The following is a 25,751-nucleotide window of genomic DNA, read 5'->3' on the forward strand; positions in this document are numbered from 1 at the left end:
TAACTTGATAATTATTACTATTTACCGAATTAATTGCATAGGTTATATGAAAAATAAAAATAAAAACAATTAGATGAGTGCATTAATCTTTTATTTAATTAATTACTTTTGGTATTATATAAATTAATTAATGATTTTCATTCAAAAAATAAACTAGAAATGGGTTTGGGCTGAGCTGGACCAACCTGTTGAACATTACATTGGTTCATTGGGCCAATGGGTTGCTCTTCAAACACAAGCCCATTAAGAACCAGACCAAAACCCAAGCCATTAATAAATGGGTTGGGCCACACTTAAAACCCGATGGGACGACTTCTACACGGGCCTGGCCTGGGCTCTTAAATTAAAACCTGATGCCCACCCCTAAAACTCAATGGGTCAAAAATTTTGTAAATATTCAAGCATCTAAAAATCATAATTTTTATTTGAAAAAGAATGATCCAACATTCTATTTCAATCAAATGGACCATGCTGAACACATGTGTGGGATAAGATTTACAAAAAAAAAGTAAAATAAAAAATGCCTAATTCATGCTCTAGTTCTCCCTCATGTTCCAGCGGCCCTTGAGCGACTTATTAAAAATGAGGTGCAAGTATCCCACAGGGGCTCTACCCGATACACTTGTTGCATTAAAATAATGTGATTTTTTGAGTACCGTGCTAATCACTCATGCCCAATCATTGGATTTGCACTCAAGATTCCATGATCGAAAAAACTTCCAGTTTCACATTGAAACCAGTTGACCCGAAGCCGTATTTCCTAATAAATGAATCATGCTGAACAGTAAAGCCAAGCATAATAACCAATGTTGTCAGTATCGGAATCGGACCTGTATCGGTTGTTTGGTCAACTATCAGGGTGTACCGATGCTCAAGTGTATCGTTCTGAATCGGCCAAAAAAGTAATTGAAAAATATTACCATGTCAATCAGAACGTGACACGTGTTAAAACCATTAAAATGACATTAAAAATTAATTTTAAGCTATTTTTTATATTTATTAAAAATAAATAAACGATTCAATTGAGTATCGTATCGTATCGTATCGTTTTTCTGGTGATAATTGATGTATTTCGCAGATAATTTTATGATGTGTACTTAGCTCACCCGTTTTGACATGATGAAGCTTAGATGAAGTGGGTTTGTTACCAAGTCCAGCTCACAGAAATTGCAGGCAGCAGCTTGCCCAGTTACAGATATAGAGGCTCCTCAACGAACACGTGCCACTGGTTTTGTCCTGTTTTTGGTGCAAAACAGGCCAGGCCAGTACAGTCCCCTTCATGAATTATAATAGACCCGTTACAGTTGGTTCCAACTACATTCCATCCACGTCCCGCCCATTTATGTCCAACCCTAAAAAATATATTTGTTTTTTTTTTTTTTAAACATATCAGAAAATTTGTAGTACGTAGATAGAATACTTGAAAGGGGTAAAAACGTAAATAACTACACGCATAATTTGATAAATCCATTCCTGTCTGGTGTTACCGTCATCTACCACAACTTTGAATATCAGGATGATATAGTGCTAAAATCCAAAGGCGGGCAAGATTTCGAAAATCTTGTAGTATTATTTCAGTACGAAAAAGAAGAAGATGTCATTCAAGCAGCTCACACTCTTAGAAATGGATATGGATCGATTCTGATACCCGACCCGAATTCGTCCCTCACGTGACAAGGGCGTCCCTTTTTATCCGGGTTGTCGGGACGGAAGTCATTAAATTACCCCAGAACAAAGATGGAAAGGACGGTCAGGTCCTCACCTCCTCCTCCTATTAAAATTGGGGTTCACAGTCTGTCCCTTCCTTTCCAGACTTGGACCGAACCTGCGTCCTCTCTCTCTCTCTCTCTCTCTGTTTTTTATATTCTCTCCAATCCCATCGTCTCTCTCCATCCATCCACTCATATCCTCTTCTTTTCCCGAATTACCAATTCTACCCTTCCTCTCCCTAAGAAGTTTCCTTCTGAATCTCCCCCTTTCTCCATTTCTTCCTTCTCCTTTCTCTAGGACAAAGAACATTCCTCTCTCTCTCTCTCTCTCTCTCTCTCTCTCGTGGGTGAAGTGAACGTTTGATTTCGGTGAGTTTTTTTTTTTGGCGTAGCTTTTTTATGACAAAGCTTAATAGATAAATGATATAGCGAAGTGGGTTTTGATTTTTTTTTTTTTCATTTTCCCTTGAACTTTAGGTTGGAATTATTTTTTTCTTTGGCTTTTGGGGTTCCCTCCACTTTTTTCCTAAAGAATTTGGTTCGAGATTGAAAAATTTGCTTGTTTTTTTCTTCATGTTACAAACTTTTTATGCTGATTATTATTATTATTATTATTATTTCAATGAATTGATGTGCATCTGTTCTAAGGTAAATGCCATATTTTTTGTGAGTTTATGGTTGTGATTGACTTTTGGACTTTTATGTGGCGTTTTGTGATTTGTGCAGGAAATTTCTGTTTTCGGGAATAGCGGTGTTACGGATTTTTTGTGCCTTTGTTTTGGTTTTGGTTGTGTGATGGTTTCATGCATTCATTCTTGACTAATTTTCCGTCGAAATCAGATTCTTATTTTATTTGATTTGTGGTTCTGCGAAAACGAACAAATTTAATGATTGTAATATGCTCCCAGTTTTGGGTTACTTGTTTGTGTTAGATTGGGATTAGCTGATTTGGTTTAGTAAAGGTCATTATGCTCTTCTTTCATGAAGTTATTCCATGATTGTGTTTAAAGAAAATTATTTTATTATCTGTTGGTTCTTGCTGAGGCCATTGGTTCACTTTCTCTGTTTTATGCTGAAATTTCCCAATTCCCTTGATGGATTCATGATATTAGATGGTGATTAAACTTTTTGGGTTATATGACGCGAGATTGTAAAACGGCTTTAGATTTGCATTCCATAACATCATCGGCAGAGAATGTAAACCACTTAAAATCATAGATGGTAAACATGAACTATTGCATATAGGCCCCAGTGGCATTCAAACCTGTGACCCCTGCAGCAATGTACTTAGGTTATGTGGATATTTCTTGGAAGTGGTCATAGGCGTCAGATATAGGAAGGTGTATAAGGCATTCCAGGAATGTGGAATGGTTGCTAGGAATTGGTTAGTTGCAGAACTTAGAGATACTAAGACCAAAGTGTTGCATGTTGTTAATGTAATGCCTATGCAAAGCGATATTCTACCGGAAAACAATGCTTAAAAATGTCCATGTGTTTGTTTTTTGGCTTTTCCTTACCCAAATATGAGAAAGATTTCCACTTTTAGAACTCTAATATTTCTAGTATCTGTTGATATCTCCACCCCCCACTATAAGAAACGTTCCTCATGTATAATAAAGTATCGATATAAAGAGAGTTGTTATGTCAGTATACCTAAGCACATGGTTGGCAGCTCTTCTGTGGCTGTATGAGTGATGAAAACGACGAGTTATTACTCCCACATACACAGAAATAATTTCTTCCTTTTTTCTACTTGCTGTTCAAACATAAGGAAATTAACTTCCTTATTCTGGCCAAGAACTGTGTAGCGAAAATCTAATATAATACAAGTTCTCAAGTTAGTGCAAAGAGACTACACAAAGAAATTGTAGTTTTTATTACTTTACAAAGAAAAGGCAATCATGGTCTGCTCATCTTTTACTTAACTTTTTTAGTTAAACATGGGTGTTGAACTCAACATCCCTTGGTAAACAAGTTGCAATTTTAACTGCTCCGTCATAACGTATCCAAACAATGCCATTACTATTGCTAGTATTTTCTAGTAGATATATTTGCATGATTGCCATAGGAAAGAAAAGGGATCGGGGAGTAATGAAAAGTGGTTTTAATATATGTATCTATGTCATTTCCAAGTAAAGAGAAACTGTAATCAAGGAAATCATCATCAGGTTGTGGACTCCTAAAAATTGTCTGATTTTCTTTCAACATGCTTGCATGCGATTTGCAAGTGGTGTGGAGCTTTTCTCAACTTTGAAAACTTTTATGTTCATCAAAAGGTTAGCATCTTATGGTTTTGGTGTTCTTATTTTCCAGTTTATTTGTGTAATTGCTTATGGGTTTTTTTGTACTACCTTAGTTTTATAGTCCGTGTGGTACCTTTGTAGTCTAGGATGCTAATGATTGGTGTCTTGCTGATGCTGTGGCTGTACAAATTGTCATTTAGCTGAAGCATCACTAGATTCTGTTAGCGCAGGATTCATAGTGCAGTTTAGGTGCCATAGGGCTAAATAAATTATGGGACGTGATTTATACTTTTCTGGCAGTTATGTGATTTCAATTGTTTTAGTAGCCTTTATTGTGGATAACTTTTGCTCTGCACTTTCAGGTTGATGCTTTTCATTTCTGGTATTTCCAGTTAAGCCTTTATAATGGATGATTAAAGCATTTGATAGTGTCTAGCATAATTATATCTGCTGTTTTCTGTCTCTCTCTCTCATCCAATTATCATCTATGGGGTTGTTTTCCTTTGCAGTTCTGCTATACTGTCGCTAGATGAATTTTCCATGCCATGCATGCCACAGAAAAGCCATTTTCATTTTCTTTTGGCATGCTTTGATCTTTTTACAGACCATCATATGAAATACTGCCACCATCTAATTTGTGGATTTTCCTAGAATGTGCAGGTGTTTTGGAGTATTTGACCACTATCATTGAGGTTAACTCTGGAGGCTGAATAAGCAGACAACTAGTGACAAATCATCCTCTTAAATTGTGGTCTTCCCTACATGAGCCATCTTATACCAGGGAAGAAGCAAAAAAAAAATAGCTTTGGCTTTTCTGGATCTAGTTGTATGGATGAATTGCCCCCCTTGTCAGTGAGCTCCGATTCTTCAGTTGGTTCAAGTGAACCTTCTTTTGTTGCACCTCTCAAAGCACCAAACATAAGGGAGCCTGTTATTCTACCAAACAGTGATATTGATGGACTTCTGGAGTGTCCAGTTTGTAGTAACTCAATGTATCCACCAATACAGCAGGTTGGCATTTCCTTGCTTCTATTTGACATAAGATTTTGAATGTGACAAAAATAAAGGAAATGGAATGCGCTTTCCGAGTTCTTTTTTTTGAGAGGGCAGTGGGACATAATTTTTTGCTTATCTCTACATAGGTAAGGTCCATCGATTCTTCAATTAGACTTGGATTTTTTGAAGTTGAGGTGGCCATGCAGCCTTAAAAGTCTCATCTCAGAAATGCAAAATGGATTTTTTGAAGATGTTTGCTTCCTTTGCCTGGTTTCTCTCTCAGTTTCACTGGCCTTAGGAATTTGCACTTGTTTTCAAAAACTAACGTGACAGACGGAGAAACTATAACCTTTGCTAAAATGTAATGCTATTCAATTTATAAGTCTGATGAAAGAAAACTGCTTTTAGCTTGATAAAAGGAAGAGAAAAAAAATGGGTAAACATATTGTGGTGTTGATATGATCTTAACAGGCAGTCTCTGATATTTTTGGATGGAAACAGTTCATACTCCAGGGATAAAGCTGAGCCAATGCTATCTATTCATGTATCATCTAAGGACGTCAGAGCATGTGCAGCCACAAAGTGGCTGGACTTTAGTTTGTCTAGGATTGGCACTACCAGAGTTGGTAATAGTGGTCAACTTTCTGATAGCTACTGAGGATTCATCATCACATTTGGCCATTTCATATATTTTTGGTTTAATAAAGTTTGATTTTTCTTTGTTCAAAAAGATAAAGACGCTTGTTTCGGCCATATGTGGGGTCGACCTTTTGAATTGGATTCGTTGAAAATTTTCTAGGATCTGCATGCATGTTATTCTGGTTTATGATCAATTTTAGAACAGTTACTATGTGATTAGGTAAGTTTTATTAATGGTGAGGCCACATGGATTTTCACCATGTCGTGAGGCAAAATTTCATAAATTTGATCATGTTCTGTGATCATCATGACCTCCTAATATACTTCTAATGAATGAATCGACTCATAGTAGGCAATTTCATTTCAAGACAATATGTGAGCTTGAAATTTTCTTCTGTTTGCTAATATTTGTGTGGATGCTTTTGCAGTGTCCAAGTGGTCATACACTCTGCTTCGACTGCAAATCTAGGGTGAATAACAAATGCCCTATTTGTAGAAAGGAAATTGGTAACATCAGATGCCTTGCATTGGAAAAACTGGCAGCTTCTCTTTTCCTACCTTGCACATTTCACCATTTGGGTTGTGAAGAGATGTTTCCATATTACAGTAAGGTTAAACATGAGGCACAGTGTGTTTTTCGGCCCTACAACTGTCCCCATCCAGGCTCAGATTGTTCATTCACGGGGGATGTTCCTTCGCTAGTGGAACATCTAAGACTGTCTCATAAAGTGGATCTTCAGAATGGTTGCACCTTCAATCATCGGTATGTGAAACAGGACCCATGTTCTGTGGACAACGTTTCCTGGACATTAACTGTAAGTTCTTTCTGTTTGTCCTTTAGAAATCATCTTTTTCATTATAAATACCAGCAAAAATAGTGTGTCGAATTGGATATGGTAGTCAAAGTTGCAATTTCAGATACTAGAGATATATCCAAATGGTTTGGTGATTTCACTTGGCCTGCCCTAGTGAAGAGCTACAGTAATTCGGGAAGGAGCATGTTGCTTAGTACGGACTAGGTGAACATAGGATTTCAGACTTGTGCTGGATGGCATGATTTTTATTTCCTTGTTCATTTGTCCGAGCTTGGCACCAAATTGACCAAACCAATTTGTTGCAGTAGGTCTGCTCATCCTGTCTGCATTAGGTTGAGAGCACTTTATAGAATCTGATTTCCACATGGTTCTTATTGCACAACTCATTCTGGACCATCGTTTTTCAAGTTTCTTCAAAAAGAGTATTTGCATCCAAACTGGATCAAGCTGATTCAAGCAATAAGGACCTTCCCTGCACTGCTTGCTAAATACGCTCTTTTTCCTGTTGTCATTATCGGTTGAAATTAAATACAAATTGCTTATTACTTCATAAGAATTTATCTAAAAAACGACCATAACAATAAATCGCCACAGATGTATGATAATTAGATGCTTATCCATTTCCAGTTTGTCACATTTGGACTCATCCAGGTAATCTGGTTCAAGAAAGTTGGATTTTGCTCTGTGGTTGCTTCTGGTTATCTTTCTAATTATTATTTTGGCTATCCAATTAGCATATGTTATTCCTATTATCCTTATTTTGCTTTTTTGCATTAAATTTGGCTCAGCTGTTCAACTGCTTTGGCCATTACTTCTGTCTGCACTTCGAAGCTTTCCGACTGGGTACCGAACCTGTGTACATGGCTTTTCTCCGGTTTTGGGGTGAGGATTCCGATGCCAGAAAATTTGGCTACTGCCTTGAGGTTGGTGGAAATGGACGCAAATTGACATGGCATGGTGTGCCAAGGAGTATCAGAGACGATCACCGGAAGGTCCGCGACAGCCATGATGGGCTCATAATACAGAGAAGCTTGGCTCTCTATTTCTCTGGTGGTGACAGGAAAGAGTTGAAACTTAGAGTTACTGGCAAGATATGGAAGGAAATCTGAAGCTTATAAAAAAAGAAAAGAAAAGAAAAAAAATCTGAAGCTTATAAAAAAGAAAAGAAAAGAAAAACTCCAAATGAATTGTTTAACATGTAAATCTGAAATTCTATCTCTATTCTTCTCTTAAAATGCAAGAAGAATGGTGTTGTTTAATCTCTCAGCAGTGGAACGATCGGATTATTTATTCTAATCATTGCGTTAAAAAACAGAGGGGACCTACTAGTTCAACCAGAGAAAGTCTACCTATGGGACATGAGTACTTCAAGATGCCCAGCATAAACATGTCAACGCTATGGGTGTTTGTCACAGTTACAAACATTAGATGAATATTTATGATACATCCTTTATACGTTTTTTCTCTATGTTATAGTTGAGGCCTCCATTTTTAATGTGCACGCACAACCCAACCGCACCCTCGTACCATTCTTTCAAGGCGCGTTTGTCACAACCCTGTTAAGGTGCCTCCTGAAGAGGGGGTACAGATCTCATAGGAAACGGCAACTTTGTGTGGAAGCTTGCAGGCGCCACTGCTGTTTTCTCATGATGTGGCTGTTTCATGCTTGTAAAATACAGGCCCGGCATGTTTCCCACCGTGTCAGTATGTGAATATGGCTGCTTATCAATGATTGCGGACTCTGTTCCTTCAAGCCATGAACCTTCTATAACAATGTCCTGATCCAAAACGAGAACTAGGTTAGGTTTTATAAGTAGGGGTGATAATCATACCTCGCCCCTTGAGCTTCACATGAGTTTGACTTGTTACAAGCTTGGTTGGGCTTGACCTGTTAATGCAAACTCAAATTTTACTCTATAAATTGGATGCGCATTACAGTATTAAGCTCAAGCAAAAATGTGAAATGGTAGGTTCCAAATGAAATATGCTAAATGATACCGTTTTGTATTTTTTTTTGCAGTTTTGACTCCATAAATGTGTTGGACATGGTCGATTTACGAAGAATATTTACTAACAAACCAAGTCACAACTGTCACGGGCCTATTTCTTCAATAGGCCAGTGCGGTGCGACTGTCTTTCCTTACCATCGTAAGCCTTTTGATCGCTTGTTTTCCACTGCAGAAGAAGCTTTGATAACTGAGAGTGCAAGAGAGCCGAGAGAATAGAGAGGGAGAGAAATCACAATCACTCTGAAAGCAATTACAATGAGGGTGAACAAAAGAAAGCTCTTCGCATTTGCATTCATTCACATTTTTGCTCGAAGACACATTACAACTTAGATCTATGGGCTAACCCTTTAGGGTATTTTTCAATATGAACCAAAGCACATGGGTGGCTCGAAGAAAGTTACAAGTACTCGATACTTTACATAAAGACTCAACCAAAGCAAAATAGACTCTAGACACAATTGTACAAAGTAGGTTGTAGAGAAATAGGATCCCTCCTTCAAGTCATGCACCGCCCTCGACACCATCTGCTTTGTGGTAGGCCCTGACTTCGATTGGATAGTGGCCATTCATTCAGAATGCTAGTTTCCACGTTGGCTTCATTGTCTCATCCCACTGCACTAGATACTTCTTCACTTCGCTCAAGTAATTGACTTTGTGACAAAGGATCTTGCTGAGATGCTTTTCGGCCCGTTGTGCTGCCGGAACCCTCTGCAAGATAGGAGCGTGTTGTGGCACGCTACGTTTCGAATCCCCTTCATCCGTATGAAACAGTTTTAGGTTGGACACATGGAACACCAGGTACACTTTGAAGTTTGGGGGCAGGTCTAGCTTGTACGCTAGGTTCCACTTTCTTGGTGATGGTGAATGGTCCCTTGTACTCCCTGATCAGTCCACAGTGTCGTTCACGAAAAATGTTTGTGCGATCCGGGTAGAGTTTCATCAACAGCTAGTCCCCAACACAGAACCCAGTAGGACGACGGTACTTGTCCACCAACTTCTACATCCTCTTGGCCGCTTTGTGCAGAAACACCTTCGTCAGCTCGGTATGCTTGTGTCAATCTCAAACAAACTGATAGGCAAAGGATGGCTTTCCCTTCTCCTACACAGCTAGAGTATGTGGGGTGCCAAAGGGTGCTTTAGAAGGACAAATAATGCCTGCCTCCAACATCTCGTTCAGTTGCCTGCGCAACTCCTTGAATTTAGTCGACCCCATGCGATACAACACCATGGCAGGGGGCTTTGCTCTAGCGGTCAACTCCAACTTGTGGTTAACCTCACGTCTCGGCGGCAAACGCTTTGACAGTTTTGGAGGCATCACTCCTTGAAACTCAGCCAATAGTAGGGTAAGGGTCGGGGACACTACTGCTTCCACCTTTCCTTCTTCGGTACATACAACGACTATGAATGTCTGATCTTCATGCCTAATACCTTTTTTTAATTGCATAGTGGATAGTATTGAAGACTCACCACAAAGAGTAAGACACTGCACCGTGTGTGAAGAGTTTGACCCATGATTGTCAACGAATTGAACTTCAGCAACATCATCACATTCTGATTGCAAAGAAACTCCATACACAAAATCATTCTGAAGTTGTCTAGGGACACTATTGAGAAGTTGGCTTTGTTGGCACAACTCCCAATTTGGATAGCCACATACCTTGCTTCACGAAGGATTAGCTTAGCCTCAAAGTTCACTATCTTGATGGTCCTCTGCTTTAGCTCAGGCTTCAAGCCCAACCGCGCTGCCTCTTCCCACAAGATGAAGTTATGCGTGGCCCTAGAGTCTATCATTGTTGTAGTAGACTTCTCATTCCCAATGACTTGTAAATACATGAGCTATTTGCTAACCGACATGCTCTCGGTTGTGCAACTTCTAACTGCGTTGATTGTCACGACCTCAACATCACTACTCTCTTCTTGTACTGCATTGGCCTGCTCGTCAACCTTCACGAGGCATTTTGGACATTGCTTGGCAATATGTCTCTCGCCACATAACCAACAAGTCACAACCGCTCCTTTGTTGCCATTATTATTGTGCTTTCTATAATTTTGCTTCTTGTCAGAATGGTGCTGGGTCGATGACTCACCTTTATAGTCGCGCTGATCCTCCTTCTTACTTTCGTGGTTCAGCTTCTTCGCAACCTTAGTCGATGGAGTGAAAGGCTTGTGCTGTGTATCTACTAGTCATTCGGTCATCACATACACATCTTCTAAAGTCTGGGGATTGCTCCTTTCTACTTCGGACTGTGCCCAAGACTGTAGTCGCATAATAAACCAGTTGAGTTTATCTTCATTCGGCATATTGGGTACGTCTAGCATGAGTTTCTAGAATATCCTGATATAGTCTATCAAAGCTCTAGTTTATTTGAGTTCTGCCATCATCCAATAAACTTGTCGTTGTACATTCCTTGGCATAAAGTAGTTTCATAGCTCAATTTTGAAGGCTTCAAAGGTATCAATCACGTAGTGACCCCTATCCATGCCGCTACGCTTTCGTCTCCAACAGACTATAGAATCTTCATCGAGTAGAGTTGTTGCCACCTTCACCCTGAGGTCTTCGGCCAATACATTATGAATATCCAAATAGTCTTCTACCTAGAACAAAAAGTTTTCTATGGCCTTGCTATTCATAGAATCATTAAATTTAGCTAGCCTTGGCACATCTATCTTTGATAGTCTATCGTTATTTATGCCATTGAGGGTAACTGTCCGCTGTAGAGTTTGATTCTTTAACTGAAGCGCATCAACTTTAGTCTGTAGGGCGATCATTGTCGTAGTCAACGAAGTAACATGTCCCATCAGCAAGTTTACCTACTATTACAGGCTCGTTACCTCATTGTCCAGTCCTTTGAACGACTCAATTGCACGTAAAATTGTTTTCTCGTGCGAAGTAACATCAGCCACCAGTCTGTTGATGATCGCAACCATCTCCTTATGGTCTCGAGGTGAACCCATCTCCTCAGCCTCGACATCTGCCTTTCCTTTAGTGCTCCGCAAGTTGTAACGATATGCTATGATGTCTTGCTCACAAATCGCGACTTGTCGTGCGTCTCTCGACATTGATTCCTGAGTCCCTTCCTTAGCTCAAGAATGGACTCTGATACCACTTGTCACGTGCCTACTTCTTCAATAGGTCAGTGCGACGCGATAGTCTTTTCTTACTGTCGTAAGCCTTCTGATCGTTGGCTTGTCGCTGCGAAAGCTTTGATAACTGAGAGTGTAAGAGAGCGAGAGAATAAAGAGGGAGAGAAATCATAATCACTCGGAAGCAATCACAACGAGGGTGAACAAAAAAAAGCACTTCACATTTGCATTCATTCACATTTTTACTCGAAGACGCATTATAATTCAGATCTACGGGTTGACCCTTTAGGGTATTTTTCAACATTAACCAAAGCACATGGGTGGCTCAGAGAAAGTTACAAATAACTCAACACTTTACATCAAGACTCAACTAAAGCAAAACAGACTCTAGATACAACTGTATAAAGTAGGTCGTAGGGGAAGAACATCAAACTAAAATTTAATTTTGCTAAGCTCCTTGGCACCTCCATGTACTCCACAATCCGGTTTCAATCTAGATGTAGACTGAGTTAGGACTCTAATCAAACGTTTTTTGATTGATAAGTCCTGCTCAAGGATGTCAATTAACCAAAATTTATTCAATATCTGACCGAATTCTATTTGGTTTAATTGCAGTTGGTAAGCCAAAACAATATCCAATTATAAGCAGATGCGGATATGGTTTTGGTTTTGATTTTTTGCTACTGAATCCGACGAATTTAATGGATGTCTGAATCCGTTTGCATTTTAAAAAGTGAATCTGGTATGAGCTTGTCACCATTTGAATTCGAATTCTTTTAGCAAACATCTGACTAGTCGAGTATGGTATCGACCACATCTAATCCGAATCTGAACCGTTTGAATCAGTGTTGTTAAAACGGTTTTGAATCGGGTCTTCTACAGATTCGCAACAGGGGATGATTCGACCCCTCAACAAAAGACCTATTTTGGGTCGAATGGGCAGAATCAGCCCAAATCTGTTTGATTCGGGCTTGGATCTTCTATCTTTTTCATATTAAATAATATATTTAAATGTACCGGATTTACAAAAGATTCGATTAGATTTTTTGGTTTTTTTGAGAAACCGTTTCACCTAGTGAATCGATTTTAACAACATTGGTTTACATCCCTAGTTATGTGATTCACCGTGTCTATGTTGGCATCATTCCCAGAATCCCAAGCTCCAGATCCAGCCAATTTTCTAGTTGGATGACGGTTCGGGGTCAGGTATCCAACCCACTGAAACCGTGCCACGAATGCCCATTTCTAGGTATGCGCATCAAATTTATTCGAGATAAATTTATTCGATAACGGAAACCAAAGAGGCGATGAGAAATGGTGGTGATTGAACCAAAGTAGAAGGGATATTATCCATCTCTGTTCGTTCTCCTCCATATTAAATAGAAAACCCTCTCTCCCTCTCTCTCTCTCTCGATACTGATCCATTGTTTCTTTCTTTTATCTCTTTGTTGCTTGCACTTGCTCCCCACCACAATTTGACGTTTTTTTTTTCTTGTGATTTGAAGGTAAAATTCGCTTTTGCGATCTTCCGGAGGATTTCATTTGAGTATGCTTCATCTGTCTTGAAATTTATGATTATGGTTTTATTCTGTTAATTGGTGGGTTTCGTGGTTGATAGTTCTGATTGTTTATTTGCTCCTGCGGGGGCGCTGGATCTCTGCGGTGCATTTTATTTGCTCATAGTGATTTGCGTTGTGGGTGTTTCTTCTTCTGGTTTTCTCGCGTCGTTTTTCTTATCCGGGTAGTGGAATTTTAATCCTTGAACCCGACTAACACTGTACTTTTGATTGTACGCTCCATATTGTAGTACGTTGATTGCTTCGTTTAATATATGTTTGTGGTCTTTCCATTGAATTATTTAGATGCTATGATTTTGCTCTGCTTTTGGAAGTTGGGTAATTCTCTCTCCTTCCACCTGACCAGTCACTATCTAAACGCCTTGTTGAAGAAAACAAGTGGCATTGATGCACCCTCACATTCTTGAGAAAATCTTGAGTTTGTTCAGTAACATCGAACAGTCTTCTGGGCATCTCTGGATGATTAATAAAACGTATGCAGTGAGCTACTAAAGCCTTTTCTTCCATAAACTCTGCACTGCCATCTTTAATCGCCGTTCATTAGCTAGCATTAGGCCTTCCTTTAGCTGATAATGTCAAAATATCTCTAGCTTTATCGTCCCTAATAACTGTTTGAATGACCCTTACTGATGAAACGAACCATTACTGTTTGGTTTGTTTCAATGTTGTCTACGTGGAAAACATTTGAACCGCCTTTGGATCCATGGTGTTCTTAAGCTTCAATATTGTGGGTTATCCCGACATGTTTAAGGTTTCTTTTGAAGTATGGCTAAATTTTTAGTTCCATTTTTATTCTTATTTTTTGGAAAATAATAAGGAAACTATTCTAAATAGTACTTATCATGAATTGCCAAGCTATATATATATATATATATATATATATATATATATATATATATATATATATATATATATAAGCATATTGATTTTTGATTGAATTGTTTAGATATTCCAACACTGGTAGAAATATCCACATTGATGCTTCCAATATTCGGGGCATCTCTGTTTGGTTTTGTTGTACAATCTTGAAAGAGTAACTGCAATTGTTTGTCTATGCACAGTATAGAAGGTGGTTCTCTTTAGGAGGATGGATAGATTGAATGGTCCTGCTCGTGTCATGATAGTTTCAGATCTTGACCATACAATGGTGTGCCTTCTCTCATGTTTTATCATAATTTCAAGTTGGTTATATAAAGTTTGGATGAGATATTATAGCTTTCTAAAACATAGTCAATTTCATGATTTTTTTTTGCAGGTTGATCATCATGATCCAGATAATTTCTCATTGCTTAGGTTTGATGCCTTATGGGAAGCACATTATAGGCAGGACTCTCTATTGGTTTTCTCTACTGGAAGATCACCTACTCTCTACAAAAAGTTGAGGGAGGAGAAGCCAATGTTGACTCCTGATATAACTATAATGTCTGTGGGGACTGAGATAACTTATGGCGAAGCTATGTTGCCAGATGATGGTTGGGAACATGTTTTGAACCAGAAGTGGGATAAGAATATAGTTATTGAGGAAGCATCCAAGCTTACATATCTCAAGTTTCAGGTATGTATTTGGTTCTTGTTCCACAGTTTCCTTATTGGAGACATGATATAACCATGAATACATTCATATCATATCCAATTTATTTTAATGCGAGAAGCAACAGATGTGGAGGTTTAATAAGAGTCGATTTCGTAAGGATGTTCTGATCCGAGTCCTTTTTGTGATTGTATGAGATGTCCACAGTCATCAACTGAGCAACGACCCCACAAGGTTAGTTTCTATGTTGAGAAGGAGCACGCCCAGGAAGCAATTACCACTCTTTCAAACAAGCTAGAGAGTCATGGGGTAAGATACTAACTATGACAGTGTGTGTGTGTGTGTGTGTGTGTATTCTGGCACAAAATTTATCTGCTTCATAAGAAAATTAAAAAATGACATTAAAAATCTTTTGGGTTGTAATTTTGTTCTTTAAATTTCTTCAGGTTTGGTTTCTGTCTACTTGCTTTTGGAGAGTAAAGCAAAATTTTATTACAATATTCAAATGGTAATGAGACATCATGAAACTATGAACAAACATCTTGAATCCCCGGGGAACAAGTCCTTACAATAAACCCAGACTGGGTTGGCCAATCCAAGCAATACCTGCCCCACTCATTTGTACATGCATAAAGCTTGACCATGCTCTGCAAATAGTGATGCAATGACTGAAGATCTGGAACCTGTTCATCAAAAACTCTCCCATTTCTAGTTTTCCAAATAGTCTGCTAGACTGTTTATAGCCACCAAACTAAACGAACCTGCAGCTCTTTCCATGTTTTTCATCCAAGACACTGATGATATATCTAATACTGGCGTTTAGGAATGTCACATGCCTTAGCTAGAGCAGGAGAGGCCTAATCTTAGGAATAGAAAGACTGAGCACTAGCTCTCTCTCTCTCTCTGGTATCTTTTTTTTCCTCAAAATTTTGAAATGTCTAAAATCCTGCTTTCTTTGTATTTTTATTGTTTATCTATTTTTATGCTTAATGTAATTGTGAACTTGTTTGTTATGTCATTGAGTAACTCTATTGTCTTGGTTGCTAACTCTCATTTTTCATCACCGTTTTCAGTTGGATGTGAAAATCATTTACAGTGGTGGCATCGATCTAGACATCTTACCCCAAGGGGCTGGTAAAGGACAAGCTTTGGCATATTTGCTCAAAAAGTTTAAGTCTGAAGGAAAATCTCCCATAAGTACTCTTGTATGCGGTGATTCTGGAAATGATGCTGATTTGTTCAGTGTCCCAGATGTTTATGGTGTCATGGTATAGATTTCTGCCTGTGTTACTATTGATAAGAATGTATACACTAAGTAAATATATTTTTAGTTCAATGAAGTTTCCAACTTGAAGCATTAGCTTCCCATGTTCCTAAAGTATCCGTACTTGACCCTAAGGTGATCAGTAAAAAATTTCCTGGTATATGATTTTTTCAATTGTTACTACTTCGAATGCAATTTTCAATTTTGTTCCATTTGTTGATTTGCAGGTTAGCAATGCTCAAGAAGAACTACTGCAGTGGCATTCAGAAAATGCCAAAAACAACCCTAACATAATTCATGCAACTGAGAGATGCGCAGCAGGAATCATACAAGCTATTGGTCATTTTGGGCTAGGACCTGCCACCACACCAAGAGATATCACCGACTATTCTCAATGCAAGAAAGGAAGTTTCACTCCTGGGCATGCAGTGGTGAAATTTTATTGCTTGTATGAAAGATGGTGTCATGCTGACATTGAAAATTCAGAGAAACATCTGCAAGTTATGAAAAATACTTTTGTATGTCATGTTTGCTTGATGAAATACTAAACTTTATTTCTGTTGTTTTTTACTTCAAGTAGACCTTGCCCTTGGAATAGGGTTATTTATTAAATGTTGTCCATCTACCAATTTAACAGAAGTTTCTATTCTTCTGGTTTCTTGAAATATTCTCATTTTCTAGTCATAATTTTGTATTTTTTTTGTTCGGCAGTATCCAAATGGAATTATTGTCCACCCTTGGGGTGCTGAACAATCTCTCTGTGAAGCTGTAGAGGCATTGAGGCAGTGTTATGGTCATAAGCAGGGAAAACAATTCCGAATATGGATTGATAGGGTCTCAACTGCACAAATTGGTTCTGATACGTGGCTTGTGAAGTTTAATAAGTGGGAGTTGTGTGGTGAGTTCCACTAGACTTAAGAAGTATCAATTTGTTATGTGTAAGAAGCTGCTTTTCAATTTGCTGTAATTTCATGGCTTAGACAGGCTTGTTGCATCTAGATTTGAAATTTCAAAGGTACGAAACTTGAATTGTAAACCATGCAGCTTACCTTTGATATAAATAATTTCCAAAAGGATTGAGTTTAACTTTCCAATGAAGATTGTCCTGAAAAACCACATCTACTATGCTAACATGTTCATAGCATGCAATTTCTTTTTTGTTTTGTCTATTTGGCAATTACAGAAATAGAATGTGAAAGTAAAGCTTATAAACATTATGATGATTTTCGCAAGCTGCAAGCTTGTTGTGTGTGTGTGTGTGTGTGTGTGTATAGACACACACATTCATATGTGGAGAGAGAGAGAGAGAGAGACTCTTTAACATTAAACTAGTTTATTAACATTAGCTGCATTCGACTGATTTAAATGACCAAAATGCTCTTAAATAAATGTCATTTTTAAAAATACATGTTACTTTTGTGTTATAGTGAGTCTTTTGTTTAATAGGAAAATAAAAATCAAGCACATTTTTCAAAATGTAGCAAGATATACTTTATAAATTTGAATTTGATAAGTAAAAATGGCTTTTTGACCTACAAAAGCATTTAGTTTAAAAAATGCCATTGTTTTTAAGGATTTTTGGTAATTTCAATCAATTGAACTTAACTAACGTGGGCATAACTAGTTCAATGTTTATACATCATCAACATGACCATGCTTGATGTGATTTATAATAAGGTTAGCATAAACAATTCAATATGTAAATGTCTACCTTTATGCTATGGATTTTTGTTCAATAATGAGATCTTATTGGAACTGTCCATATAAAGTTCATCATCCTTCGTAATGATTTCACATCTCGAATTTGATGAGATAGGATGAATTGAGATGGTATTTTGTAAAGCCTATGCCCCATAGAAATTGTCTACCTGAGACTATCCCTTGGCTTGTAGGTTTTAGTACAAGGTTAGAATTCTAGCTCTTCTAGAGTGGCATTTCACTCATGGCTGGACCCACCCCAGAAGGAGGCCTTCTTTGCATTCAATTTAAATTTCACATGAAATTGCATAGTGATTTTATTGATGATGAAGAAAGGATTGATCAAATCCTATTGCCTGACTCATAGTGATTAGATATCAAAGAATAAATCTAGTTATCATTCATTTGTTCTAGAGAAGTCTAACCTACCTGAAACTGTTCATTTTTGTTGGAGCTTGGCTTTACCAAGACATTTGCCGAGCTACCAAATAGATTCATCCACTCTTTTAGAACCTCCCATTTTTTATAAAGTCTACATCCATATCACTGTGTGATACCCGTGCATACATCCATGTCCAAAAGCTACACTGATATTTTATGTAGTGACATGTTAGAAACATATTACTAGACATGATCCATTGTTTATTGCATGGACTTAACATGAGAAGCAAACGATGCAAGATACATAGGATATGGTTTTTTTTTTGCCACATACATAGGGTGGTAACCAGAGTGGAATATGCAATGCAATGAACATAAAGAGAAAAAGGAATTAAATCTATAGGAAGATGCTGTAGGAACAGGTTAAGATGAAAACAAGTCCCAGCAAGCCTCCCATGTGATCAAAAGCTGGCACAAAAGAGAAGAAAGTATCGTTAAATTGTAATTCATAAGACAATGTATTAGCTGTGGGGGTATTTTAGTCAATTCTACATTTTACACATATTCATGTTTTTGAACAGTGTACAACAGTCAGCCACTGACTGTTGTATACAGTTTAAAAAGATAGACGTTGGGCTGATTCTCAACATCTCTAATAAGAGCCATTGGGACGGTGGGAATAGCCCTACCACTCTTTAAGTGTGCTTATAAATAAGGGCTATGTGAGCCCATTGAATGCAAGTATTACAGTAAGGAGTTGTCCTCCTTAAGCTTATAAACACTGTGCATTTATTGCACAATTTGTGGTGTAAAACTTATAAACACTGTGCATTTATTGCACTTCTTTTGTGGTGTAAAACTTATAAACACTGTGCACTTATTTTGTCTTGAGTATTTGAAGTATCAAGTTATTTAAAACTTGATTGTTTGCAAGGATTCTTCACATGGTATCAGAACGAGGTTGGAGAAAGAAAGATCGTGTGGATTCTCACTTTTTCGGGAGCCTCGAAAAGCGTGCCTTCGAGTTTTTGGTGATTGGAATGGATCTTCTTGTTCATCCAATATTTTAGAAGACTCTTCTATCAAGAAAAGTCTAAAAATCCTTTATGGTACGTATTCTTTTTCATCATCTCTCCTCTTTAATGGGTGAAAAAGACTAATTTTTCTCTCGGCTTCAAACTCAATAGGTCTAATTATCACGTTTGGGCCGAAAATACGGAGGTTCATATTAAAGGGAAAGGGCTTTGAGCCTATGTCTAAGACTCAATTCCCGAACCGGAGCCAAAGATAACCTTGATGGAGAAAGGAGAAATAAAAATCCTTGAAGGCGAAAAAAGAGCCAAGGCTCTTGAAGACTACACCAAAAAGCATGAAGAATGGGAGATGAGGAATTTGAAAATCCTCTCATGGATTTTCTCATCCGTAGAAACAAGAATTAACGCTAATATTATCAAGTTTAAGAAGGTTTCTCAAGCGTGGGAGTACCTTGAGAAGATGTACACCTCTAGGGACTTGTCCCATAAATATTACCGAACTCTCTTCTATTTGGGATGAGCTTGCTATGCTCGAACCCAAGTGGAGTGGAGAAGCCATAGAGCTTCGTCATAAACAATTGGAAGAAGATATATTTTTTAATATTTTGAATGGGCTTAGGCTTGAATTCAAACAAATCCGGTCTTCTCTTTTATCCGCCTTCACTTCCCCCTCTCTTGAAGATGTAATTACTAAACTAAGTAGGGAAGAGACTCGTATGGGTATAAGCAAGAACAACCCAAGTGTTCTAGCTACACCTTCCAATAATGAAGAAAATGAAGGAGTTAATGCCGTCTCAAGATTTGGGAGCAACTTAAGGACCTACAAGACTCTTCACTTCAAGAATCAAAACTCAAGTGGTCAAGAAGGGAAGAAGGATTATAGCAAGTTTTTATGCCATTTTTGTAAGGAACCGGGGCATATCAAGCTTATTTGCCCAAAGTGGAAAAAGTTACTTGCCATGGCTACTACATCTCAACCTCAAAAGGAAGAGTGCTCGTTATCTTCAAATGGAGCTCTCTCATTGCAACAAATCGTGGATGCACTTCAACCTCTTCTAAAAGGGGCTATTTCTGGAGCCGTCATGTCAACCTCTTCTCCTCCCGTTTAGACCTCTTGGCTTTTAGATTTGGGTGCTTCTTTTCATATGACTCCAAGTTTTAATTCTTTTTTCAAATACTCAAAAAATCCCTCTCCATCTTTTGTTTTAACCGTGGATGAAATATCTTTTAAAGTAAAAGGAATAAGAAATTTTGAAAAATAAGGGTTCTTTATTCCAAAAATTAGATTTATACCCAATTCAAACTTAAATTTGCTTTTCGTTTCTCAACTCTCGGATCATGGGTGTGATATAAAGTTTTCATCTAACAAATGCTGGATACAGGATCGCCGGTCCGGGAGATTGATTGGGGAAGGCTCTAGGAAGGACGATCTATACTATGTCGATTCCCTTCAAATTTCAAAGAACCTGTCTTGTAATGGTGTCCAACAAAGAGATATTAATGTGTGGCACAAACGACTTGGACATCCAAATATTGCAAAAATTTCTCATTTACCTTTTGTTAAAAGTCTATGTAAAAGTGATTTCACTTGTAACGACTGTATTCTCGGGGAAATAAAAAATTTACCTTTTTGTTAAAGATCTATGTTTACAACAAGACCTTTTAAAATTATCCATTCGGATGTATGGGGATCGGCACTCGTCCTATCAAAAGGAGGCTTTGCATATTATGTCATTTTTATTGACGACTACACGAGATATTGTTGGATTTATTTTCTTAAACACAAATATGAAGTTTTTTCAATTTTTAAAACCTATCATATGATGATTACAAATCAATTTAATGAGAATCTAAAAATTTTTAGAACTGATTCTGGTGGAGAATACCTTTCAAGTGAATTAAAAAATTATCTTGAAAGTCATGGTATTCTTTACCAAAGATTTTGTCCGAAAACTCCTCAACAAAATGGATTAGCCGAAAGAAAGCATAGACATATAATAGAAACAACTCGAACATTTCTTGCTTTTCAAAACATCCCAAAAGGTTTTTGGGCTGAAGCGACTTTAACATCTGTCTATTTGATAAATCGGCTACCTTCTAAAAACTTGAACAATATCTCGCCTTTTGAAAAATTGTATACCAAAGAACCCGACTATAGTCGGTTGTAAATGCTTCGTTCTTATTGACAAGAACGACAAGCTTTCACCAAAAACCATTACTTGCGCTTTTCTTGGATATTCCAAAACCCAAAAAGGGTTTCGTTGTTATGATATTAAGAATGACAAGCTATATGTTTCCAGAAATGTGAGTTTTCTGGAAAATGTTAATGGTTTTGAAAGGAGTGAACCCTTTGAAGAAAACATGGATTACTCTTTTTTATTTGAAATGTTAGCACATGATGATGATAGTGATGACTATTTCATTCATAATGACATCAATGATAAAGAAGATGGCTCTTCCCATCCACATATCTCTCAACATAGAAATGAAGGAGCATTCAGAGATCCTATAACATATACCCATAGAGATAGAAATAATTTTAGGAGTGCAATTGAAAAATTCAGTGAACCTAGTGGGTCCAATTCAACAAATGATGAAAACCTACGAAAAACTGAGAGAAGTAGAAAGATGCCTTCTAGGTTTATTTCATATGATTTGTTTACTCCTAAACATAGAGTCTGCCTTAACGCCATTCATTCCTATATAGAACCCAGAAACTTCGAAGAAGCAAAAAAAAATGATGAATGGCTGAAAGCAATGGAATGTGAGCTTTCAACTCTCAACAGGGCAAACACTTGGGAGTTTCAAGATCTTCCTAAGGATAAGAAAGCAATAGGGTGTAGATGGGTATTTAAGGTAAAAACTAAGAGCGATGGATTTCTTGAGAGATATAAGACTCAATTAGTTGCAAAGGGATATAGTCAAGAATACGAGATTGAATATGAAGAAACTTTTACCCCTGTGGCCCGAATGATCACTGTCCGATGTCTCATTACCGTTGCCTCAATCAACAAATGGAACATCTATCAAATGGATGTTAAAAACGCCTTTCTTAATGGTGATTTGAATGAAGATATATATATATATATATATATATATATATATATATATATATATATATATATATATATATATATATATATATATATATGGATGCTCCACCAGGAATGGAGACTCCCAAAGGGAAAGTGCTTCGCCTTCGAAAAACACTTTATGGTTTAAAACAAGCTCCAAGACTTGGTATGATAGATTTAACTCCGTAATGTTAGAAAATGGTTTTTCTTCATATTTCACTAACAGTGTTTTATTTGTTAGAAAAACCAATGCAGAGTTTGTCATTCTGCTCTTATATGTGGATGATATGCTTATAACCGAAAGTGATTCTAGAGGGGTTAAAAAACATAAAATCAATTTTTAAGGATAGGTTTGAAATGTCTGATTTGGGATTTTTAACTTATTTTTTGGGTATTGAAGTAGCATACTCTCGTAGAGGGTATTTTTTATCTCAAATTATGCTTGCCTCTGAGATTATTGACGGGTTAGGTATTACGGATGATAAGGTTTGTGAAACTCCTGCTATAGTAGGAGCCAAAATGAAGATTGATGATGGCATTCCTCTCTCCGATCCCACCCCCTACAGACAACTTGTGGGATCTTTGATGTATCTGAGTATTACTAGATCAGATATTTCTTTCATACTGCAAGTCAGTTTCAACATGCACCAACATCAGTTCACATGAGTGCCATATTGCGGATTGTGAGATACATAAATGACACACTAAACAAGGGAGTATTCTTATTATCTTCTTCTGAATTAAAATTAATTGCTTATACTGACTTTGACTGGGGAGGTGACCCAAACAACCGTCACTCCACCACTGGTTTTTGTGTGTTTTTAGGAGATTCGCTGATTTTATGAAAATGTAAGAAACAACAAAAAGTGTCTCTATCCTCAATAGAAGCTGAATATCGTGCCATGACGACTACTATCATGGAAATTGTATGGATTCATCAACTATTAGAAGACATGGGGATCTCAATAGAAGACTCCACCAAGTTATGTTGTGATAACAAGAGTGCAATATACATTGCCAAAAATCATACTTTTCATGAGCGGACTAAACACATTGAGATGGACTGTCACTATGTTCGGGAAGCGTAACTGAAAGGCGTTATATATCTTCCATATGTAACTTCAGAATATCAATTGGCAGATTTCTTCGCCAAAGCTTTGTGTGCTCTGCGGTTCAATTTCCTCCTTGGCAAACTTTCGATCATCTTGCCCTAAGTCTGAGGGGGGGGGGTGTTAAATTGTAATTCATAAGACAATGTATTAGCTGTAGGGGTATTTTAGTCATTTCTACATTTTACGCATATTCATGTTTTTTAATATGATTGTAATTCCTCCTTTTTATTTTTTCTTATTTTTGTAATTTTTTTTAGTTTTATTTTTGTTCTTTTATGTGATATTTCTGTACACAGTCAGCCACTGACTCTCGTATACAGTTTAAAAAGATAGACGTTGGGCTGATTCCCAACGTCTCTAATAAGAGCCGTTGGGACATTGGGAATAGCCCAACGACTCTTTAAGTGTGCTTATAAATAAGGGCTAAGGAGTTGTCTCCTTAAGCTTATAAACACTGCATTTATTGCACAGTTTGTGGTGTAAAGCTTATAAACACTGTGCATTTATTGCACTTCTTTTGTGGTGTAAAGCTTATAAACACTGTGCATTTATTTTGTGTCTTGAGTATTTGAATTATCAAGTTATTTGAAAACTTGATTGTTTGCAAGGATTCTTCACAAGTATATCAATAATGCTGCAACTGCGAAAGGTTCTGCATGAGTGAGTGCAGGACCTGTGAGTGTGGATGATTATTTCGGTACAAGACAGCCAAAAAGTCTTCAGGCTTAAAAGTCCCGTCCTCATGAGGCATATGCCTCCAAGCTAAGAAGAGCTTTCTGAAGCTTTCCGCATCCATACATTGAGGTTTAAGAATGGCAACATATGATGAAAGTATATCAAGAGATGTGAACAGTTCTCTTAATTCTTCGTGTTCATATTTTTCTGTCTTTTTGGTCACTTGTTCCATCTGGGAAGAATGTTTCCAATTTGGGAGGACCTCTTTCAGTTTTTTCCTCTTTTCTTCTTTTTTTTAGCCTTTTGATGTGCATGATTTTAATAATGTCATTTAATTCTATCTTTGGCAAGTTTCCTAATATTTAATTGTTTGCTGTTATCGATCTCATCCTTAAGTTTGTTTTGTTCTTTTCTCTAGGCTTTTTGCCTAGAGAATGCCTTCAGATTTTTCTATGTAGTATTGTAACATTGGTTTCTTTTGTATTTAAATGTATGTGTCACTTCAGACTAAACCTTGCACCAGCGTTATCACAGTCTATGTGAATATGATTTACTACCATTGTTTGTAATGGCATTACCAGAGGCGTTAAGGGCGTGCGCCTTTGACGTCTCTAGCTTGGAGAAGCCTCAAGGCTTAGGCCCCTTCTACAGGGAAAGAGGCTCACGCCTCTTTCTCAAAGAAGCCTAAGCCTTGTGAAGAGGCTTAAGCCTCTATGAGAGGTGACACTCCCAGTTTGTTTCACATACAAGGTATTTGTATGGTCATGGTGCCATGCACCATAAATTAGGTATCTGCTCTATTTCAACACATTCAAATGTTGGATCTTGGTTTTCAGCATGCTTAGATATTTACTGGTACGCCCTTACCTCTGATGCTTTTGCTTATAAATTTTTGTAAGCTCTTATTATCACTTCATTTGATCTTAATTGCTTCTAATTCCAGAGGGTGTGCGGCGATGTTGCGTTGCAGCTGCTCTTTTACAGTCTAAGGTAATCTGTCTGGGTGTTGAATTCAGTTGGTTGGTTCATATCAACAAACGAGGATATACATCTAAGATTGTTTACTTTGTGAATGTTAACAGGGCGGGGAATCAGAACCATTCGTCTGGCTTCATTTGCATCAGACATGGGTTGACGGGATGGGAAACATGGATCAGAGTGGCTGGATATTCTAGAAGGTGGAGAGACAACTCATGCTTCATCATCTATTAATCTAATAAAGATGAACATTCATATTGGCCCAACGGGAGGTCATCTTTCTTTACTTAATATTTATGTAACGTTAGCTGGTGTTAAGCTCGACCATGGTGCATCCCCCTGTATTTAACTTTAAATAGCATGCTAGCAATGGCCCACCCATACAAATAAGTGGGTTTTGTGTGTGTTTTTTTTTGAGGCATCATGATCTTGCTAGTCGCACTTTGCTTTACCCCACGGAAACAATGGATGTGGTGGTTTTCAAATGAAAATTCTCTCTCTTTCTCAATTAGATGCATCTCTCACAGGACTGCTGTATTGGTTGGTCATTGTAAATATTATTTGCTAAATGGCCTTGTAATAAAAGGTATTCAACCGGGCATGCACTCATGCTGAAGTTAGCATCCTATTTTTCTCTACAAAGTAGGTTACTTGGATATGAAATGAGGTCCCTGAGTCGCAACTAGGTCCAAGTTGAGTCAAAGTTCAGATATCCTAAGCACTATTGCAAGTCTGAAAGATAATGATTCGTAGTTGATTCGGGCCCAAGTCAGTCTAGTCTTGGTCGAAGTCATGCTGATGAGGCTTCTTATAGCCTTGAATCCGTTTCTATCATCCTCAATCAAGAGGCTTTAACGATGCTGCACCGTCTCTTGGTAAAATCTTATACGTTGCGGTTGAGGCTGCACTGGCTCAACTCTATCCGACCTTTC

General features: G+C 37.7%; 2 protein-coding genes across 8 annotated transcripts; both read left to right on the forward strand.

The window, feature by feature from the left end:
- The first annotated feature begins 1,858 nt into the window (after nucleotides 1–1,858).
- On the forward strand, nucleotides 1,859–7,868 carry LOC149830729 (E3 ubiquitin-protein ligase DIS1-like). 3 transcript variants are annotated; one of them, XM_090015914.1, is made up of 4 exons: nucleotides 1,859–2,078; nucleotides 4,604–4,963; nucleotides 6,016–6,402; nucleotides 7,191–7,868. In XM_090015914.1, exons 2-4 carry the CDS (start codon nucleotides 4,715–4,717, stop codon nucleotides 7,509–7,511), a joined length of 957 nt encoding a protein of 318 aa, XP_089872040.1. In that variant the 5' UTR covers nucleotides 1,859–2,078; nucleotides 4,604–4,714; the 3' UTR covers nucleotides 7,512–7,868. The 3 variants fall into 3 exon arrangements, with proteins under 3 accessions (XP_089872040.1, XP_089872039.1, XP_089872041.1); XM_090015913.1 differs by having other exon boundaries at nucleotides 4,613–4,963; XM_090015915.1 differs by lacking the exon at nucleotides 1,859–2,078 and having other exon boundaries at nucleotides 4,460–4,963.
- A 4,897-nt stretch (nucleotides 7,869–12,765) lies between these two features.
- Nucleotides 12,766–25,327, forward strand: LOC149830730 (sucrose-phosphatase 1-like). 5 transcript variants are annotated; one of them, XM_090016746.1, is made up of 10 exons: nucleotides 12,766–12,853; nucleotides 13,001–13,041; nucleotides 14,134–14,219; nucleotides 14,328–14,627; nucleotides 14,811–14,912; nucleotides 15,677–15,871; nucleotides 16,095–16,385; nucleotides 16,579–16,765; nucleotides 24,785–24,831; nucleotides 24,924–25,327. In XM_090016746.1, exons 3-10 carry the CDS (start codon nucleotides 14,160–14,162, stop codon nucleotides 25,014–25,016), a joined length of 1,275 nt encoding a protein of 424 aa, XP_089872872.1. In that variant the 5' UTR covers nucleotides 12,766–12,853; nucleotides 13,001–13,041; nucleotides 14,134–14,159; the 3' UTR covers nucleotides 25,017–25,327. The 5 variants fall into 5 exon arrangements, with proteins under 5 accessions (XP_089872872.1, XP_089872873.1, XP_089872871.1 ...); XM_090016747.1 differs by having other exon boundaries at nucleotides 14,139–14,219; XM_090016745.1 differs by lacking the exon at nucleotides 13,001–13,041 and having other exon boundaries at nucleotides 12,797–13,000.
- Nucleotides 25,328–25,751: the final 424 nt, after the last annotated feature.

The sequence above is a fragment of the Nuphar pumila genome, chromosome 8 (assembly GCF_984573655.1).
Source record: "Nuphar pumila chromosome 8, dmNupPumi1.hap1.1, whole genome shotgun sequence".
Classification (NCBI taxonomy): domain Eukaryota; kingdom Viridiplantae; phylum Streptophyta; class Magnoliopsida; order Nymphaeales; family Nymphaeaceae; genus Nuphar; species Nuphar pumila.